Source organism: Taudactylus pleione, unplaced genomic scaffold (genome assembly GCF_031769625.1).
Source record: "Taudactylus pleione unplaced genomic scaffold, aTauple2 ptg000225l, whole genome shotgun sequence".
NCBI lineage: Eukaryota > Metazoa > Chordata > Amphibia > Anura > Myobatrachidae > Taudactylus > Taudactylus pleione.
Genome location: NW_028284627.1, coordinates 13,469,781 through 13,492,322, shown reverse-complemented (window position 1 = coordinate 13,492,322; position 22,542 = coordinate 13,469,781). Strand labels below are relative to the sequence as shown.

Below are 22,542 nucleotides of genomic sequence, written 5' to 3'. Positions count from 1 at the left end.
GTGCCCTAAATGCTCTACTACCCAGTGCTCATTTTGGTATCTCCTCTGGGAGTGTTCTGCTGTCCGGGTGTTTTCGTCCCAAGTCACCAACTGTGTCACCAACACGGGACGTGGTATTCCCCTTTTGTCCCCTAAAATGTGTATCTTTGGTTTGGGTCTCTTGGACAGGGCTAATCGTTTAACGGTCCAATATGTGATTAATGCATTGATTCTGCGAAAGATTTGTATTGCCCGCACTTGGATGGCATCTAGGGGCCCTACTTTTGCTGAGTGGTGTGGGTTGATGAATGAACTGGTGGGGTATGAACGATTTTCATATACTAAGCGTAACTGTATTCTCAAATATGAGCGTATTTGGGGCCCATGGATTATTTCTTCATATTATGTTACTGGAGGGGGGGGGGGATTTCAGACGCTGATGGGTTGGCACCCGGTAAGACGCCATAATAATGTCTTGATATTCTGAATCTTTATTTGTGATTTTTTTCTGCTAATTTGAAAGGACTGAGATTTATTTTGTGCAGATATTTTTGTTTTGTATTATTTATACATTGGATTTGGTTTTGTATTAATGAGATTATATGTTAATGGCTGTTTATTATTATGATTTTTTTTTTATTTAGGGTTCATTAGGAGTGGGGGGATTTTGCTTCTTGTATTGTGTTTTTTTTTTTTCTTTCTTTTCTCTCTGTTAGGGAAAAAGTTTTACAAATAAACTCAATTTAAATAAAAAAAAAAGATAGATGCATGCATCACGGATCTCCCTCACCCATGCGTGCATCAGTCTTTTTGTTTTTTAACAAATTACGCCGCTTGGGCGCACGATGCATCGGGGAGAATGATTGTATGAACATCGTGTGTCAAAAGCACCAAATCATGCGGCCAGGACTGCCAGGGAAATCGTAAGATGAATCTTTTCTTCTGCTGGTCGTACTAGTGTATGACCAGCTTAAGAACTATGCATAAACATCAGAGATATGTGCCGACCCCGTGTTTTGGTTTTGGTTCTGGATTAACTTTCAAGTTTTGTTTTTGGTTCTGGTTTTGCAAAACCAACCTCGTGTTTTGGTTGTAATTTTGGATCTGTGTTGTTGGGGCCTTTTTTGTTCCTACAGTATTACTAACCTCAATAACATTAATTTCCAGTAATTTCCACTCAATTTTGACCACCTCACAGATCATAAAATTGTTCACCAACATAGGCCAAAGGCTGGCTGGTTAAACTAAGCAAAAATGCACCAGCTCAAATACAATGCAGGTGTGCCGGCGGTGTCGGTAGTGCGGGGGTGCCCACGGCATCGGCAGGGCAAGGATGCCAGGGGCACTGGTGGCGCGGGGTTGCCTGTAGCATCGGCAACGCGGGGATGCCGGTGGCATGGGCAGCACGGTGGTGCCGGTGGCATGGGCAGCGCTGTGGTGCTGGTGGCATGGGCAGCGGGGAGGATGGCAGGTATTTTCCTTCTTTCCTGTGTCCATTGAAGTCTATGGGCAAGCACTTATTGGCTGAGAGCCGTGACAGACGGCTCTCTCAGCCAATCAGCGGTAAGCCTATTGAATTCAACCGGACTTTGAAAATTGGAGCCTGGGGCAAAACCACGAGATCCGTCTCGTGGTTTGCTTCAGATAGGGATCTAGGGCAGGCAGGGAGATCCGAGTTGTATCTCAGATCCCGGAATTTGGGCGGACTTGGTTCTCTGAGAACCGAGCCTGCTCATCTCTAATATACATTGCATATTTATAGTCATCTTATAGAAAAGACGATTGTAAGCGTTTACAATTTAAAGGGAAAAGAGGAACTAAAGAGAGACCTGGGAGGTGATTCAGAGTTGTCTGCAAATGTATTATTTACACTATGTATATATGCGCTTCCGATGAAACTTGTCACACTGGGCCTGATTCAACTGCGATTGGGAATAAGCAAACCCATCGCGAGTGATTGATAGGAAGTACCATTTGGGGGTGGTTACGGGGGTGGTAGGGGTCGGCGAAACGTAGGCGTGCCAGTGCATTTAAACGCCGTTGCAGGGGCATGCATAAATTAGCCTCTGCAATGCCATACGCAGCTTGTGTACTCACTGCGTGCGATGAGGTTAGCAATTCCTGAGTAAGGTCAGACCTTGTGCAAGTGAGCGTGAGGCTGCGATTGTATTAGATGTTACCAATGGTTTCGCAGTCTTGCTAAGTATTACGGATGTGCGTAAGGTAAGGTAAGATGGGCGTCCTTATGTTAGGCTGCGTATGGCATAGCGATCCCAGACATTAGCATATCTTCGCAATGAGACTGCGTGTGTAATTGCGATCGCAGTTGCGATCCATCCTGGATCAGGCCCACTATGCAGTCATTTCAGCTACACATGTCTAACACTTGCCGCCCCTTGCCCTTCACCAGGTGGGTCAGTGACATCCACGTGCTAGTGCAGTATAGTAATGGGTTGTAGGGTTGGATATGAATTTAGTGAAGGCGTTCCTAGTGAAGAACAGCAAAGGCCCTCTCAGAACAGCAGAGCAGTGACAGGTATAGAGGATGAACATGTATCACCAGGCCCTCCTCAGCTTCCGGCCTCATAGTCCCCACACCCCCTGCCATGGCTATAGACAGGGCCGGCAACAGAAATCTTGTGGCCTGTACAATCATGTTTTTGGGGACTCCCATCCCCTCCCAGTAGGTGCATGTGGGTCGGCATTTGGCTCATCCCCTGAGTCTCTCCAGCATCATCCTCAACTGTGTCTCTCAGCCTTATCCTCGCCTGTGTTGTAAAAGCCTCAACCATCATCTCTCCAGCCTCTTCCTTGCCTGTGTCACTCCAGCACCATCCATGTCTCCAGCCTCATTAGCTGTGCCTTTCCATCTGCAGCCATCCACTCATATCCTCTGTATCTTTCAGGGAGAGACCATCATTATCCCGTATCCCTCAGCTTCATCTGATTCACTGTGTCTCTCAGACTCATTTCACCACCATGTATTTCTGATTCATTCCCCAGCCACTGTGTCTCTCAGCTTAATTTTCCCCAGACCCTGTGTCTGTCAGCTTTATTTTCCCCAGCCCATGTCTCTCATCTTCATTCCCCAGCCCCTGTGCCTCTCAGCTTAATTTCCCTCAGTCTATATGGCTCTCAACTTAATTCCCCAGCCCCTGTGTCTCAGTTTAATTTCCCCCAGCCCATATGGCTCTCAACTTAATTCAACAGCCAGTGTGTCTCTCAGCTTCATTTCCCCCAGGCCCTGTGTCTCTCAGCTTCATTTTCCCCAGCCCCTTTATCTCTCAGCTTGATTTACCCCAGCCCCTGTGTCTGTCATACCCCCCTCTTTCCCAGCCCCTTTGTCTGTCACACCACACCCTTCCCTAGCGCCTGTGTCGGTCACACTCCCCTTTCTTCCCCAGCACCTGTGTCTGTCACATACCCCCCTCTTTCCCAGCACCTGTGTCTGTCACATACCCCCCTCTTCCCCAGCCCCTGTGTCTGTCACGACCCCCTCTTCCCCATCCCCTGTGTCTGTCACGACCCCCTCTTCCCCAGCCCCTGTGTCTGTCACACACCCTCTCTTCCCCAGCCCCTGTGTCTGTCACATACCCCCCTCTTCCCCAGCACCTGTCTGTCACATACCTCCCTCTTCCCCAGCCCCTGTGTCTGTCACGCCCCCCTCTTCCCCATCCCCTGTGTCTGTCACATACCCTCTCTTCCCCAGCCCCTGTGTCTGTAACCCCCCTCTTCCCCAGCCAGACCCTGTGTCTGTCACCCCCCTCTTCCCCAGACCCTGTGTCTGTCACCTCCCCTCTTCCCCAGCCCATGTCCCCGTCAACCCCCTCATCCCCAGCCCGTGTCAGTCATACACAATTCCTCTTCCTTGTGTCTGTCACCCACCCTCTTCCCCAGCCCCTGTGTCTGTCACCCACCCTCTTCCCCAGCCCCTGTGTCAGTCACACACACCCTCGTCCCCTGTCTGTCACCCCCCTTCCACAGCCCCGATTTCTGTCACACACACCCCTCTCCCCAGCTCCTGTCACCCCCCCTCCTCTCCATCAGCCCCTGTGTCTGTCACACACACACACTCTTCCCCAGACCCTGTCACACCCCCCCTCTACCGCAGACCCTGTGTTTCACACACACCCCTTCTCCCTCCTTCATCTGCAGCTTCCCACCACCTGCCTCGTGACTTTCAAGCCCAGCCTGGCCCCGGCTAATACTTACCTATTGCGCTGCCTGTGTTCCGCTTCTTGGCGGCTGGCTGTCAGACCCGGCTGGCGGCCCCTCTCTGATTCAACTGCGCGATGTCATGATGTCACGCATGCTGCTCCGGCTGCCATCCTCCCTGTCTCTACCTGTGCCGAGTGGATGTATGTAGCCGCAACCGTGCCAGGTGCCCTGCTTATTCACTGTTGCCTCTGCCACCTGCTGTGTAAGCAGTTTAACAGCAGGTGACAGAGGCAAGGGGGACACATGACCTGGGCTCCCAAGAATCCTGAGGAATCTATGCAGCAGCTGACCAGGGTCACAGTGCATGACCCCGAAGACCAGCTGACCAGAGCCCCAGAGGACATCACCGGAGCACCGATCTCCGGTCCCTGGAATCAGGTGTTTTTCTTTTTAACTATTTTTTTTTTTTTTTTTTACAGTAATCAGCTTGTGGTCTATTTAGACCACACAGCTGATCACTGGAGCCGGCTCCAGGAGTCTGGGAACCCAGGGAAACCCTGGATAACGCCATCTCCAGGTGGCATTATTATCACAGGGCTTCCCCCGGTATTTTTCACATTTTTATTTTTAGTAAATCTGAGCAGAACACATTTCCTATTACAAGTATAGGAAATACGATCTGCTTACTAATCTGTGAATTGAAGGGATTGAAATAGTTTTTCTCGAAAACGACGCCAATTGCTCTTTCATAAATGTATGTGATACTAAAATAATGTGAAACGGGTGTGAAAACACCCTTTTTCAAATTATTTTAGTTGAAATAATATTGATAAATAGGCCCCTAAGTCACATCTTTCCTAATGAACACTGAGCTTTCTGTTAGAGGGGGAGAAGTGGGTTGCAGTCATGTGCTGATCTGGAAGATGTACTTCTGATATGATCACAGTCATCTTGTTAGCTGCGGAAGGAAATAAAGCAGGAGGGGTTAATTAGTTATTTAAGGTCACAGTGACAGAGATCAGACATGATTAAAAAAAAGATGTTTCACCACAGATAACGGCAATCAGAATTTAAGAGGGAAGTCCAGGAACAGAGCATTTTGTACCTCCTGGAATGGGTCATGTTGGGAGATATGTGGATTAGGGGTGAGCGGGTTCGGATTTCTGAAATCCGAACCCCCCCGAGCCCCCCCGATCCGAGGCCGATCCGAGTCAGGCTCGACTTTTCCCGCCTGACTCGGATCTGAAATCGAGGCAAAACGTCATCATCCCGCCTTCCGAGTCTCGCGGGTTTTGGAACCTATATAAGGTACCCGCGTCGGCGCCATTTTCTCACTCGGCTGTGGACAGTGAAGAGGGATGGTGGGAGTTAGGGCTGGCTGGGCTGTGTAGTGGTGTAGTGCTGCTGTTTTCCACTACTTCAAAGTCCATAGGGGCTGGCTGTGTTGTGCTGTGCTGCTGTTGTTAATAGGGGCTGTGTCCACTACTTCAAAGTCCATAGGGGCTGGCTGGACTGTGTTGTGCAGTCAGTTCTCCATAGGGGCTGTGTCCACTCCAAAGTCCTGTGCAGTGTCCCAGTCCTAAAGGGGTGCTGTAGTGTTGTCCAGGGGGTGCTCTGTCCATCAGGGGTGCTCCCCACAAGTGCTAAAAAAATAATATTTTTTGTGTGTTTGTGAATTGTGTTCAGTAGCCGCACGTGCATCAACAAAGTAGTGCCAAGCGTGCGCCTGTGTCATAAGTAAAGGGCCGGCTGGCTTGACCGTTAAAGGGTGCTGTAACCCCCAAAGTACACTCCAGTCCAAACCAAAAAAATATATATTTTCTGTGTTTGTGAATTGTGTGCGCAGTAGCCGCACGTGCATCAACAAAGTAGTGCCAAGCGTGCGCCTGTGTCATAAGTAAAGGGCCGGCTGGCTTGACCGTTAAAGGGTGCTGTAACCCCCAAAGTACACTCCAGTCCAAACCAAAAAAATATATATTTTCTGTGTTTGTGAATTGTGTACACTGTGGCTGCACGTGCATCAACAAAGGAGCAGCGCCAAGCGTGCGCCTGTGTCCCATAAGTAAAGAGCCGGCTGGCTCATTTCTTAAAGGGTGGTGTAACCCACAAAGTGCACTACTCTCCAGCAAAAATAAAAAAATATTTTCTGTGTTTGTGTGCTCTTTAGCCGCACGTATATATCAATATAACATAAATGGAGGACCAAACTTTCTCCGATAAAAATAAAATAGGGAAAGATCAAGAACCACTTCCTCCTAGTGCTGTTGCTGCTGCTGGGAGTTGTTCATCATCCCAGAAAGGAAGTAGGAACATCACTACTTTTACTAAACAATTGACCCTCCAACAGTCCCTAGCGATGAGGATGAAGTACGACAGCAGTCATCCTGAAGCAAAACGTATAACTGAGGCCTTGACTGCTATGTTGGTGTTAGACGTGCGTCCGGTATCCGCCATTAGTGCAGTGGGATTTAGACAATTGATGGAGGTAGTGTGTCCCCGGTTCCAAATCCCGTCTAGATTCCACCTGCATCCTCAAAGCAGCAGCGACAAGCGTGCGTCTGTCTGTTAAAGGGTGGTGACACCCTCAAAGTGTGCTACACAAACAATAAAAATATTGTACTTTTTTTTTCTGTCTTTGTGAAATGTGTGGGCTGTAGCCGCACCTGCATCCTTAAAGCAGCAGCAACAAGCGTGCGTCTGTCTGTTAAAGGGTGGTGTAACCCTCAAAGTGCTCCAAAAAATCAAAAACTATTTTTTTAATGTGTTTGTGACTTGTGTGCGATGTAGCCGCACGTGCATCAACATAGTAGCAGCGCCAAGCATGCGCCTGTGTCATAAGTCAAGGGCTGGTTTGGACATCTGGTCCGGATTGAAGGACGTGCCAACAATTTCTGACAAGTCTACTGTCACTGCATATGATACTGTCCTCAAAGCAGCAGCGACAAGTGTGCGTCTGTCTGTTAAAGGATTACATCGGTGACAGCATCCAAGTAGGCATGTCAGACAGTCCGTACCTGTACTGGCAGGAAAAAGAAGCAATTTGGAGGTCCCTGTACAAACTGGCTCTATTTTACCTGAGTTGCCCCCACTCCAGTGTGTACTCCGAAAGAGTGTTTAGTGCAGCCGGGAACCTTGTCAGCGAAAGGCGTAGGAGGTTGCTTCCACAAAATGTGGAGAAGATGATGTTCATAAAATGAATTATCAACTCTTCCAGGGAGACCAGCCTCCAGAACGTACAGAGGGACCTGTGGTTGTGGATTCCAGCGGGGACGAATTAATACTCTGTGAGGATGAGGATGTACACACTGAAGAGGGTGAGGAATCGGTGGATGAGGAGGATGAGGATGACATCTTGCCTCCGTAGAGCCAGTTTGTGCAGGGACAGATTAATTGCCAGCTTGTTTTGTGGGGGCCCAAACGAACCAATCATTTCAGCCACAGTTGTGTGGCAGACCCTGGCGTTGAAATGATTGGTTTGTTAAAGTGTGCATATCCTGTTTTTCTTTGCATTATGTACAGTTTGGGGCCTAGTTTTTCAAACTGCCATCCTGTCTGCCACTGCAGTTTCACGCCTAGATGGGTCACGTGTTTGTGCCGCCCACTCGTGTCGCTTAGCATAGTCATCCAGCTACCTCGGTGCAACCTTTTGGACATAAAAACACTATTGTGAGGTGTGAGGTGTTCAGAATAGACTGGAAATGAGTGGAAATTAAGGTTATTGAGGTTAATAATAGCATAGGAGCAGAAAAACCTACAAATTCTGTGATTTTAGCTGTTTTTATGCTTTTTTCAAAAAAATACAGATCCAAAACACAAAACCCAGAATCCAAAACACGGAAGGGTGGTTTTGGCAAAACCAATCCAGATCCAAAACACGAAGAAAGATCCAGATCCAAAACCAAAACACAAAACACGAAAAGTGGCCGGTGCACACCCCTAATGTGGATATAATGGCATAACTAGAGCTCAGCTGTGTGGCCCCCAGCTCAATATTTGCAACGGGGCACCCACTCTATAATGGTACTAGGAGTATTATGCTTCCTCTGTAATAAATGGCTGACAAAGGGGATTTCTTTTTATATATATATATATATAATATATATATATATATCTTTATTGCACAAAAATAACATATTACAAAAATATTAAAAGGAAAAAATGTTTTTACATTAACACTTTTCATATATTTTCACAATTTTCTTTGCACTTCAATTCCATCTGGAAAAGTTTATTAATCTTTATATCCATCAGGTCCTTTATCCAGTTTTTTTTACATGTTTTTCGACTAGCCCTTAACTCTAATTATTGCACTTTCTTAATGCCTTGCATTCCCTTCATTCCATCTTATTTCCGAAAAACATTCCCTAATTCTATCTTGTATTGTTTTGGATAAGGTTTGGATATATCTACCCCATGTCTCATAAAACATCCCTATATTTTTTCCTTTCTGCATGGATGTCTCTACCCAATCCATTCTAAAAATGTAATATAATTTATCTAGTAAGATAGATATGGACGGTTTTGTTGGCTGAATCCAAGTCTGCAGTATCGTTTTTTTGCCACCGCAAATATTGCAAGTATTAACTTCTGAATTCCGACGTGTATCTTTCCTATCCTGAGGCCTAATATTAAGTATAGCCCATTCTAGATTTATCCTAAGATCTTTTTCCACATATAAATTTATGAAACCTTCAATTTTTTTCCAGAACCTCCTAATGATCTGGCATTCCCATAGACAGTGAATAATATCTGCCGCTCTCATTCTACATTTTACACATCTATAAGAGATTGATAGGCCTATCTCTCTTCGTCTCAATGGGGACAGATATGTCCTGTGTTGAATTTTAAGGAACATCGCCAGGAATTTGGGTATTGGAAGTAGTTCTAGATGCTTTACTCAACGCCTTATACAATGTTTCCAAAGACACATTCAGAGATTTCTCCTTCCATCTACCAATTCCTGTTTTAGTCTCTAATATCTACTAAATCCCTTACCATTGAATAATAGAGTGATATTGCTTTACGATTTATGCTATTCTGCATCAATAATATACAGTATCTAATCTATTATTCCAATCTCTCTCTCCCAATGTTCGCACTACAGTGCTTGAATAATGTTGGGCTTGGGTGATTGCTAAATTATGGGCCCCTATCCCCTCAAATTCTTCTCTTATCTGTCCGTATGTTTTTGTTTTTTTATTATACATGTCAACCAGTTGTCCAACTCTGCTTATCCCCATCCTTTTCCAAAGAGTAAAGGGGTATGTTGCCTCACCTACCTGGACATTTGGATTGCCCAGAAAAGTTAAAGGCATCGACTTATTTGCGTGAATTTTCATTCTACGTCTCAGAATATTCCATACTTTTCTAGTATTCATTAGTAATGGGTTTCCAAAGTTTTTTGGAACTACCTCCGCCTCTGTGGCGTGAAGAAATGCAGTTAACCCCATATTTTTAAGAAATTAACCCTCCAAAGAAGAATGTGCATAGTTATCTATTTCCTGAAGCCAGTCTTTAATATATCGTAATTGTGTTGATAGACTATACCATTCTAGATTAGGCAGGTTCATTCCTCCCTTAGAGGTAGGTTGTTGCAATTTGGGTATACTTATCCTTGCTTTTTTTCCTTCCCATATAAACCTAATGAATAAGCCATTAATCTTGTTTGCATCAGTTCTAGTTATCAAGACCGGCAATGACTGTATCGGGTATAGAAGCCTCGGGAAAGACGCCATTTCTATAAGGTAGATACGGCATCCGATGGATATAGGGAGGTTTTTCCACCCCCTCAGTTCTCTCTCGCAGGCCTCTATAGTCGATTTACATTAAGATTATATATTGAGTCTATCTCCTTCGGTATTTTAACCCCCGAGTAGGTTATAAACTTAGGAGCCCATCTTATAGGAAACTCTCCTGCCCATGATGGTTTCCTAAAGCCCGACTTTAAATACACTGCCACGGATTTATCTAGATTTATTGTAAATCCCGATGTTCTACCAAAGTCTGCTAATTTTTCCATCAAGGGTTTCACAGCCGATCTTGGATTTGTTATATATAGTAACAGATCGTCTGCAAAAGCCGTTATTTTAATCTCTCTGGGGCCTGCTTCTATTCCCCTCAAAGTTGGCCAATTTTGTAGGTAACTTAACATAGGATCTAAAACTAAGTTGAACATAAGTGGGGAGAGTGGGCATCCTTGTCTGGTGCCTCTACTCATCTTTACTATGTTGCTCTTATTACCATTAACGAGAAGAGATGTGTATGGTGAGTCATATAAAAAATTAATAAAGTTAATACATTTTTTCCAAAATTCTCTGGTGTTCATAACTTTATTTAAATAAGACCATGATATAGTATTGAATGCCTTATTTGCTGTTGTGCCTGGACTATAGCTGCTATGGCTGTTCTAATCCCTTTTACCACATGGTGGCCCGTTATAAAGCCCAGTTGATGGTCTGTCATTAATTCAGCACATATTGTCTGGAGTCTATTAGCCATTATCTTTGCCATAAGCTTACAGTCCAAGTTCCACAATGATATTGGTCTAAATATCATTTGAGGGTCCTTACCCGGTTTCAGTATCAATGTTGTGTGTGCTCTATTGAATGATGGATAGTCAGGGCTATGTGTACGTATACAGTATATTGAAATAAATCCAATAATATTGGACCAATCTCCTGCTGAAGAATTTTATAGTATTCTGGTGCTAATCCATCAGGTCCTGGGGCTTTTCCTAATTTAATCGAGGAAAAGACAGCCTGTATTTCCTCATTTGTAATTTCTCTATTCAGTAGCTCCTTTTGCACTTGTGAAAGTTTTGGGAGATTAGATTTTTCTATTAATTGATTCATTAAGGGAACCTCCTGTTGTGTAGATGTATATAAGTTAGAGTAATATTCATGGAATACCCTTATTATCTCTTCATTATTAGTAAGTAATCCCCCATTCTTTGGGTCCGTAATTGCCGTTATAATATTTCTCATTTTACCCGGCCTCGCCAGTGATGCCAATAATCTCCCTGAGCGCTTACCCCATCTATAGAATCGAGTTTTAGAGTAGTCCAGTGCTGTCTTTGCCTGGGTTAGCAAATTACTTTCCTGTATCTGTCTTTTTTGTTTATACTCCTTAAAGTTATTCTCTATTGGATTTATTAAATATTCTCTAAAGCTTTCTGATACATTATTGCTAAGACTTTCATACTTTTGTTTATTTTTCTTATAATTTGATATGTAAGATATTATGTGGCCTCTAAGAACTGTTTTAGATGTTTCCCAATATAGTATTGGGTCTTGTCTATGTTCTTGGTTATCTCCCTGTAATTCTAGCCATTTAGCCCTAAGGTATTTTCCAAAGTCTTCACAGTTATATAGGTATGCTGGGAACCTCCATGATCCTGACCCTTTCTTAATATTTGGTATATCTATTATAATATATATTAGAGCATGGTCAGATATGACTATCTCATTAATTCCAGATGTATCCACCTCTGATACTAGTTCTTCGGCCACTAAAAGGTAATCAATTCTCGAGAAAGATCTATGCACCCCAGAATAACAGGTATACGATCTTTCCAACAGATTACTTATCCTCCAGTGATCTAATAGGGCTTGTGTATTCTTTATATTAATTATGGGGTTAATTTGGGTATCTCCGTATATTTTTGATGGCTTAGATTTATCCAAAGCTGGGTTGTCCACCCAATTATAATTGCCCCCTAGTGGTTTGGACATTCTCTCTGGAGAAGCATCTGTGTAAGATTAGTAAATAATATATTTTGTGTTGAATTTGGGGCATATACAGTATATTTAGAAAAGCACAATTTTTTTGAATATAACCTAATTGTGAGGAATAAAAATCTGCCCTCAGGATCCTCCACCAAAATTGTATAAGACAAATGTCTAGCGAATACTATGCTACTTCCCTAGACTTAGAACTGTAATCTGACTAAATACATACTCCTATCCAATGGGCTCTTAATTTACATCCCTTTCCCTGTTCCCAATGGGTTTCCTGTATAAAAGCAATTTCTGTTTTATTTCTTTTCATAGGTTCTACTACTCTTTTGCGCTTGACCGGGGTATTCAAACCTCCCACATTCCATGATATAATTTTAACCCTTTGTGACATTAATGTTCTTTTAAATGGGGAGCACATGCTCAATTTTCTGCAGACCGTACCTCACTATTTAAGTCCTTGACTGACAAATTCCAAATATCTCCATTCACATAATATGTCCATATACCAAGAGGGGGCAATAGTGGACAACCAGAGAGAGTTTGTTTTTTTGTTTTGTTTTTTAAAACCATTTATTTCTATAGCGTGCATTATCTTATTTTCTATTACCTTATTCCCTTTTTTCCCCCAATCAGTGATATTATACTGCAACTTTAACTTCATTGTGCAAATTATAACCATTTTGATATAGCAAATTCCTTTGACATTTTACTATCGCCTTTGTGCAAATCTTCCTTTTCCACATTTTCCTTTTTCCAAATAAATATCTAAAGATTAAGCATTCATTAATATTATACTGTGAGTATACCTTCCATGTGCATGTTATACCCATTTTAATCAAAGAAGAAAAAAGAAAAAGAAAAAAAAACAAAACATTTGTCTCTCTATTATTTTTATCCCTTTTACCACTTTCCAAATTTTCTCTTTTGCAAACACGTATATTAAATTTTGCTTAGTGGGCCCTTTTCCCTTCTTTTTACCATCGTGTAGAAATATAATCTTCACTCTTTTGAGCTGATCCCTCTTTACCAAAGAGAGCATCCCCCCCATAAAAAGCAGTATTTACTACCCAGCATTTTACTTAAATCATACATTCCCCTGTTTATACTCTTTCAGATATTTTCCAACTCTCTCTATGCTTTTGCATCTCCTTCTCTCGGCTTTGTATTTATATATAAATGTCCCCCCCGAAGGTTTTCTCTATATATGTGAGCCTTTGCCTCTTCTGGTGTATCGAAAATCAATATCTGGCCATTTTCCATCAAGCGTTCCTTAGCTGGGTACCATAGTGCAAACCTTCTCCCATTCTCTATTAGCATTTTGCATATCGGTTGGAATGCTTTACGTTTCTGTTGCAGGGCTACTGAGTAGTCTTGAAATATCAAGTTATTAACTCCCTCTATTTTAACTTGGGATTGTTTCCGATATGCTCTCCAAATGTTATTCTTTATGGAGTAATCTAGGAATTTTACTATTGTTGGTCTTGGCCTATCATTAAGGCCCTCCCTCACTGGTCCCAATCGATGGGCTCTTTCTATTCTTAGATCTCCTATATCATTTTGAAGATTTAAAGCAGGTACAGTTTTAGTAATAACATAGCTCACTAGTGCATGATCTGGGACCGTCGCTGGTATACCTATAAATCGTAAGTTTTTTTCTACGGTCCCTATTTTCTAAATCATCTATTTTATCAAGGAGCCATTGAATTTGCTTAGAGTGTGTTTCTATCATATTTTGTGTCATCGATGCCTCATCCTCCAAATCATTAACACGTTTGAGGGTTCTATTCTAGTAGTATTTTCAGCAATTTTAGCCAAGGCCAAATCTAATGAGGCCTGGATTATATAAAGTTTTCTATCTATGGTGGGTAACAGGGTTATAGCCCCTTCATTTATTTGCGGCATATTACCCTCTGGTCCTTCATTTTCTGGGGTACGAGTAGGGGTATGAAGTGGCGTATGGCCTCGTTTTTGTTCTCGCACTGGAGAGGCCTGAGTTGCCTTACCCCCTCGCTGTCTTTGTTTACCCATTTCCGTATTTTGTGAGTTGGAGGATAGCCTTGTTCCACTCATCTTTATATATTTGTCCATACCCCGCGGGCTCTTTTCTGTTATCCTAACCCTCCTATACAGAGGGACAGTGGATTATTGATAGATATCCTTTTTACACTTCTATTCTCTTATACATTAGAAAATATTTACTAGCTCCTTAGCACTTCTACTTTTACTAGTTATACATATTTACTCAAGAGTAACCATCACTCAGTTATTCGAGTTATAAAAAATCAGTTTCTCTACCATGACGACAGAGGGATATGAAGAGAAAGAAAAACATAGAGTCTCTGTACCATTCACTACACCATATGGTATTTTGTTGTTATTATACCCATCCCACCAAACTGGTTCCCACTCTCAGTTCACCATGGAAGCCTAAAGAGGGAAGAAAAAAAGCAAAAGCGTAAAAATATATAATGCTCGTATGTACTTCTATTTTCCCATTCACAGTCAAGCCCATACCATAGTCCAGAACTTTATAACACAGGCCCTCATTCAGAGCCGTACGCTCTGAGCAGAGCGCACGCTCTGAATGAGGGCCGCCCTCCATGAAAATGGAGCGTCCTCCTGGATGCTCGTATAGCTGTGGGTCACCACCCACAGGCTATACGAGCGTGCAGTTTGATGGCCGCGATGGTCTTGACCATCGCGACCATCGAAACTGCGTACAAAAGCCTGTGGTTGAGTTTTTCAACCACAAGGCTCGGAGTGATTTTGGCTCTATCAGAGCCAAAATCACTCCCACTGACATCACTAGTGATGTCAGTGGACCGGCTTCTGACGGGAGGCGTTCCCACGGGAACGCCCCCGTCAGGGAGGCACGCCCCCAGCACGCCCACCAAAGGGGGCGTGCTGTCAGTCAACATCGACAGCACGCCCCCTTTGAAGAGACAATACGAGCGAAGGAAAATCCTTCGCTCATCGCGTCTGGCGCATGCGCACGACGGAGCTCCCTCCGTCGTGCGCATGCTCAGTGCAGAACATCGACCCACTTGCGAGCGGACAGCCGCTCGCGAGTGGGTCTGAATCAGGCCCACAGTCCCTCCAGTAATGCCTGGCAAAGTCAGCTGAATTGTAGGGGTACCTTACTATTTAGAGGTTTGGACCCTGAAAAAATACCAAAAATATAAAAAATAAAATAAAAAATGAAATGAATGATATATTGTACTTGCGTTACCAGATCCCATCCCGTTCAAGGATCTTTCTGTGTGCTAGCATTCTTTTTTTTTTCCATAATAGTTTTTATTGAAAATTTAGTATAGAAAAATAAATGAGGATACAGAATGAAAAAAAGGGGAAAAGGGGGAAGCCAGACATATCGCATAGCACAAAACAAAACATCATTGGTCAGCTTACAAACATTTGATTCATAGACAAAAAAGAGAACTTTTAATACACATAAAAGTAATTAGAAACAGGATACTAAAGGAATGATGAGTAGAACTACCCCGAGTCTGAATGAGGTGAGCAGAGAACACCTAAATCAACAGGAACCCTATAAATAGTGGAATGACCTTGTTTTTCCCTATATTCTCCCCACTGAAACCATTTCATATGGATGGAGTTAGCAGAGGAGGAATATTTGCTATCCAATGTTTCAAAAACAAAGTGCTTATGAACCTTGTTTTCTATCATTGTGATGTTGGGCAAGTTAGCAGACTTCCACCCCTGAGCAATTGCAGCCTTCGTAGCTATTAAAATATGTCCCATAATGTATCTCTCACCACAGGATAATGTCCCAGGATAAAAATGAAATAAAGCAGTTAGGGGCTCCGCAGGAATGGTTGTTCCAACTATATTACTTATCATGGAAAACACCGCATTCCATAGGGGTCGAAGCAGGGGACATGACCAGAAAACATGGAGAATGTCTCCAACCAAGCCACAGTTTCGCCAACAATATTGGGAGGCAGAGGGCCAGATTTTATGTTGCCTCTCAGGTGTAAAATATGCTCTCTGAAGTAGCTTGTAATACATTTCTGAATGATTAATACATTTGGATACTGTAAAACCAGAACAAAAAATAATATTCCAATCATCTTCAGAAAGATCTACAGCTAAATCTCTCTCCCATTTGATCTGGCATGGTAATTTCCCTTTTTTATTTATTCTTATCTGACACTGATACCACCAAGAGATACCTCCTTTATGATTAGGAGATTGGAAACGAAGCAACAGCAACGCTGGGAAGGCAGGTTTCTTAATTGGAGAAGGGAGGTGGCTTTGCAACCAATGTCTCAACTGTAAATATTTATAAAAATCCTGCTTCATTAGTCCAAATTGAGTTTGAAGAAACACAAATGGGGCAAGACCATTTTCTGTAAATACGTCACTCAGGGAAGAAAGGCCCGCCCCAACCCATGAACCCAAATACAAATCTGGAATCAAATTAGCTATCGTTTGGAGAGACAGATTAGGAGAGCTAGCATTCTTTAACACCCTATTACTTTGCGGGTTGGAATTCAGCACTCCACACTGCCCATATTCCACGTTTACTTTGATGCTGGACTTGGCCTTCTCCCTGGTAACCACTGCTGCCTTGTCCCGCCCAGCCTTCCTTCTCTCCCTTTCTAGGTATTCGTGGGTGCAGCCTCACCTCGATTCAGATCTCTGTTGTCAACCTCTCTATAGGGAGCCTGAAACAAAGACGTTTATCAAGGGGAATTATGGGGGTGCAGATCTCTACTGACGAACAAAGAGTCTCTGGCCACAATCTCTGGCACCAGTTTTTCTTTGGTCCTTAGTTGAGTCAAGATCAGTGTTGCCAACTTTGGCAACTATGGTCAGGATCCGGAATATCAGATCTCTTTTTGGCTCCAAAGTCCTCTGAGCCAGGCAGTATCTCAACCCCTGTATGTTGAGTGCGGCGTTAAGCTCTGCCTGCTCCACCCAGCCCGAATCACTGCTGGCGACCTCTCTATGGGGAGCTAATAGCAGAGACGTTCACCATGGGGATCGTAGGAGTACGCCCTTGCTCCAACGAGGATCTCTATTTCCGGCTCTCCTGCACCAGTGTCTTATACCCCTATTTGGGTCAGCTGACGGCAGCCTGGGAGAGAGGATGGGGCACCAGACGGGAGTGAACACGGGCCCCATCCTCTCTTAATACGCTCCTGGTAAGAGGGGATCAGTGTAGTAAATGGCTGCAAGGGTATGGGCATGGCCTGGCATAGAATGTAATAGGTAGCTGGTTTCCAGCTCTCCGGCAGTATCCAACTCTATCATCCTATGAGATGCCCAGTGGTGCCTTGCACCTGGTCAGCCCTTCTATAGATAGTACACTCCTGCCCAGCTAATAGGCAGTTTTGAAATTGTTGGGTTTGTTTGAGCGACCTTCATAGCTTCTGCCCTCACAGTAGGTATAACCATTAATCAGTGATGAGTATCAACTATCAATGATTTGCAACTGACGGCGAATGATTTGCTATCGATGCTGTAGATCAAATGGTTTTCTGTCATGAATGGCAGAGAGAATGGCAATATATATATATTTTTTTCCTTCTACACTGCTCAAGACATATGGCTCTGCCTAAGACATCCATTTAGCCCCATCCATTGCCTGATTGGCCCATCGTGTCCCACCTCCCAGCCGTCAGTGCCATTCCTTGTTCTGTGTGTAATATCCATCAATTATTTCCATCAATGGTTTCCTACCATCGACTTAGCCCACTGATTCGATGGCCATCTCTAGCTCACAGTAAGCTAAGACGTGTTCTAGTATGCTGGGGATGGACTTCCACTCAGGACATCTTGGGACTAATGGAGTGTACACACTTGATGATAAAAGTGAACGATATGAACGATAACGATATTGTTCAACAATATATCATACATATCGCCGAGAGGAAGGGGAGCGGGTGCCCGGGCTTGCTAGAGGGGCCCGGCACTGGGTACCCCTCCCTCTTATCTCACAGCAGCCCAGCTCACAGTGGGATACTGCAGCAGTCTCCTATGCCTGTGGGGGGAGTGATCACACTGATCGCTTCCCCCCCTGGTTTTGTGCAGGACTGAGGGGCTCACAGTGCCCACCTCCCCTTTTCGACCATTCCAATGTTGACCTTTTGTACCAATCAATCTTCATCCATGTCGACCTTTTAAACCTATCGACCTATTGCCTGACTACCAGTTGGTGTCTATCTTTTGACTGTCTATCAAATAGTGTAGATCTTTAATCCACACCCGAAACTGTAATTATGTCAGCACTTGCACCAGCACCATGCTGGGTGCAAGAGATCTGTCAGAAACCGGCTTCCTTTCTCTGTAAGTGCGCCTCAGAATAGAACAGAACTCTGGTTACACACCCATGATGCTCCCATGAGATGGATCTATTGTGTTCAACCGCAACTTTGCTTCTGCATATGCGCAGCTTGCTAAAACCCGCTATTTGCAGCCGTATATTGAGCTGCATCCAACTCAGAATCAGGCCTTATGATTGGGCAATAGGTTCTATTCAGTTCAGTGATTCCCAAGTAGCGTGTCAGGACACATTTGTGCCTCCATAATAGGTTAGTGTGAAATAAAAATAAAGTAGTTTCATGAGAACGATCTAAGCAAGTTGACATCATGCAATTGGGACGTTAAAGTAACAATATTTTGAAAATTAAAAAGAACTAGACAAAATGTTTTCCTTCTGAAGAAATTCTCAGTGAGAAAGAAACGCGTTAAGGGTGTCTCCAGACCAAGAAGCTATATCTGACCAGCATTGCTGAACTACGGCAGACTGATTTGCACAAATTCTCCAAATCTGACTTTTCATTGGAGAGTGGAGCGCCTGCACTTGATACTGCCCCACAAGTCGCAATTACAGCTAGAGGACACAGCTCACGGCGCACTAGTGCACGGACCCCCTGACCGCAGCTACAACAGCGGGCATTCTGTGCTAGTCCTGAGCTGCAGTATAGAGCGGGACCTGGTGTTCCACTAGCAGATCAGGGGGAATTACATACGAATCCGGAGCTGCAGTGATAGCAGTGTGAGCTGGCCTGCAATTAACGCCTCACGGACCAGGAGAGTGGAGCGTTTTGCACTTGATGCAGCCCCACAAGCTGCACTTATAGCTGGAGGACACAGCTCATGACGTACTAGTACCCGGACCCCCTGACCACAGCAACAGCAGCAGGCACTTTACACTAGTCCTGAATCTCATTATAAAGCAGGACTTGACGTGCCGTCAGTGGACCGGGGGAATATTACATGAGTCCGGAGTCACAGTGATAGCAGTGTGACCTAGCCTGCATTTAACCCCACATGGAGCAGGTGAGCGTACATAGACGGCGGAACGGCTCTCCTCGATTGACTGAATAAGGTGGGTCCTTGGGTGCAATTACAGGCTGTCTCCCTCCTCCCACGATATTTGGAAAGTGGAGCATTATCGCTCCAATTAACACATAGGTTAAAACCATTAAATGAGTCGTAATTATAGTCTTTACCATACAGATCCCTTCTACCATTGACATTGGTGGAGGGAGGATATATTGCGACTATATTATTGGTGGGTCTGACTATGCGGAATTTCATCATCAACCACTTGTCTCTTATGACAACAATATTAATTGATTATGTGGAACTATAATATGTGCTGTTTATTACCCTGAGCCACCGAGCCAGCTAGACTGTTGGAGTCCAGGTCGATTATTTTAGGAATTATCATGAATGGATATTAAGTTTCTATAGTGTAAGGATACATTGTTCTATGCCACTCTGTGACTTTGGAGATTAGATTTTATTTGAGTACATTGATTCTTAATAACCACTAATCTGCATTAGCTTAAATAGCTGATTTTCTCTACATATACGATATTATATATATATATATATATATATATATATATATATATATATATATATATATATAGAGAGAGAGAGAGTCTGGAGAAAGCAGCGGCACTCATGGTCTTGTTAGAAAATCAACGAAGTATATTCAAAAATAAATCACAGCTTGGAACCATGCTGTGGTTTATTTTTGAATACACTTCATTGATTTCTAACAAGACCTTGAGTGCCACTGCTGTTTCCAGACTGTTCAATAACCCTTTCAGAGGGCGCCTGGGCAGATTTACTCAGATTTGAGGAGTGCCACTCCGCATGTATTATATATATATATATATATATATATTCGTATATGTGTTATTTGGATTGTTTTAGATTTAATTTTATGACCAGTATACTGATTTGTCTATTGGAATAAATCTTTGTGATATCATAAATACATTGTTATTTTGTCTATACATTTTTTGTGTCTCACAGGTCCATTACAGGCGAATTGGCACTATCATTTGATTAAAATGTTTTTAATATGCATTCAGGGCCTGATTCAGAGCCGCTCGTAAGCGGCCGCTCGTTCTTTCGGAGCGATGTTCGCACATCTGCGCATGTGTATGGGTTTTAGTACGCATGCGCAAACCAGTCAGTGCGGTCAGAATTTGTGTGCTCGCAAGATAGCGAATGCCTGGTAATTTGAGTGACAGGATGAGGCGTTTGTGGGTGGTAACAGGGGAAGGTGCTTGAAAACGGGGAGTGGAGATCCGAACGCAGGCGTGCCAAACGGTCAAAACGGGCGTTTAATGGGAGTGCATAATTAACAAAGCAGCGTCATTGACCACGTCACTTGGGTGTCTCTTAGCCAGAACTGCTCGCATGATTGCGGTAGGAAAAACCAACCACAAGAATAGCGAGCAGTTCATTCGCCGTTCGATGTACTCGATTAATCTAATAAATAGCGGAGATGACGTATGATGCGAGCGGCCAGGGGGCGTTTTATACAAAAATAGTCCGCATATTTTGTTTGCTCGTTCAGACATAGAGGCGTCAACAGACCGCAAAGAGCGAACGGTCACTTTAAATAGCCAGCCCCTTTTTCTGGACGAGCGAGCGCAAATAGCGTCCGGCTCTGAATCAGACCCACAGTGTGCTGGCAAGAGGTTGGGAACCAGCGGTTTCTTTCTCAAAATTAATAATGTTTTTTCCTATTCCACACAGTGCATTTCCCTTTACTGGTCATGCATTTGGTTTTGGAGACTATGCAGCCCCATTGCCGGATTACCTGGGATATTATGTGAACCAGTACCGTCAGCATGAAGCCATGTTTTCAACTTTCAACAGAGACTATCCTTGCTATGAGTTCAGAGGTGAGTCGGCACCCAACGACGAGGTTCGTAGCTATGGGAGTAGCCATTCCACTGTGCAAGAAGTGGAGTTAGCAGAGGCCAGTGCTGCCACTTCACCCGGACATCCTGAATGCATTCAGCAGCTCACTGGGACTGACAATGAAGATGATTCCAAGTCCAAAATTCTTGTAGACCTGTAGATTTCAGGACTAAAGTGTTCTAAATAAACTCAACAATAAACAAATCTGCTGAGTTTATGTTCTGGAGATGCCACAGACTCTCCCCTTTAATACATCCAGATAACTTTGTGTTCCTATCCAGTTTTATGTAGTGTCTTACTCTTAATATATATGTTATGTGTTTATAAAATCAATGTTTTTAATATCTATTATATTTATGTTGGAAATATTCAGTTTCATTTTGTTATTTGCGCACTCATATTAATATATATGCTCCAAAAATGGTCAATACTTTTGACATACTAGAAGCAATACACCCTAATTTGCCCCACCTACAAGAACCCACAATGGCCCCTATCCTATTTCACTAATCAATGATCCGCACTCATCATCACTTTCAATCCCCTATCACACTTAACTTACTGTAGTTTTCAAAAATATCCCATATTCACTGGTACCATGATTAATCATCCTCAAATAATAATATACTAATCTATCTATCTATCTATCTATCTATCTATCTATCTATCTTTGTGTATGTTTCTATGTATATAATAATCGGTGGTGGTCTAAGGTGTGCACTACAGTGGCGGGACAGACCACCCAGAGAGAAAGACTATTGCATTAGGAAAATGGGCTAAGTATAAAAAAGCGGTGGAGGTATGGAGAGGAGAGGAGGAAGGATGGGGAGAAGCGGGGCTAGGCTGAGGTGTCCTGGCATATGCTAGGCTCATTTACTAGCATAGTAATACTGCAAAGTCTGTCCCGAGTAATGCGGGCCATACGTCTAATCCCTGATTCCCTCATGCTGATCTGCGGTGGACTCTGATGGTCGGCGATTTCTCGTGGGATCAGCAAAATACAACTTGTTAAAAATCCCTGGCTCACCAATTCATCAGCTGAATGGGAAATTGGGCCGATAGATGCCTGGTGTATGGGCTTCTTTCAACATGCTCAGTAGATGAAGGAAATCTCAGATAATGACATCATAGACACTGGTGGGAGAGGTCAGAGCTCAGACCAACTGTCAGTATCTCTACAGCAATGACAGGGAGATGGCGGGGAGAGGAACAGAGATGAGACAGACAGAGGTGAAAGAGATGGGGGAGGGTGACAGAGAGACGGAGGGGGTACAGAGACAAAGACAAACATAGGTTGCATAAGTCTGGATAGACACTGAAGCATGAGCTTGACAGACACAAGGGGCCATGATGCAGGAGAGACACAAGAAGGAAGAGACTGTAGAGACACAACATGGTGGGTGGGGGGAATAATGCTGGAGAGATACAAGAGGCCATGATGCCAGAGACACACAGGAACAAGAGGCAGTTG

At 43.6% G+C, this 22,542-nt stretch overlaps 1 protein-coding gene across 1 annotated transcript in view; it reads left to right on the top strand.

The window, feature by feature from the left end:
- Positions 1–21,339, top strand: part of SOX30 (SRY-box transcription factor 30) — a 91,900-nt gene extending 70,561 nt beyond the window's left edge. Inside the window, 1 exon segment of the mRNA XM_088478971.1 lies at positions 20,904–21,339. Within this exon segment, the coding sequence (XP_088335097.1) occupies positions 20,904–21,231 (328 nt within the window). The 3' untranslated portion in view covers positions 21,232–21,339.
- The last annotated feature ends 1,203 nt before the right edge of the window (positions 21,340–22,542 follow it).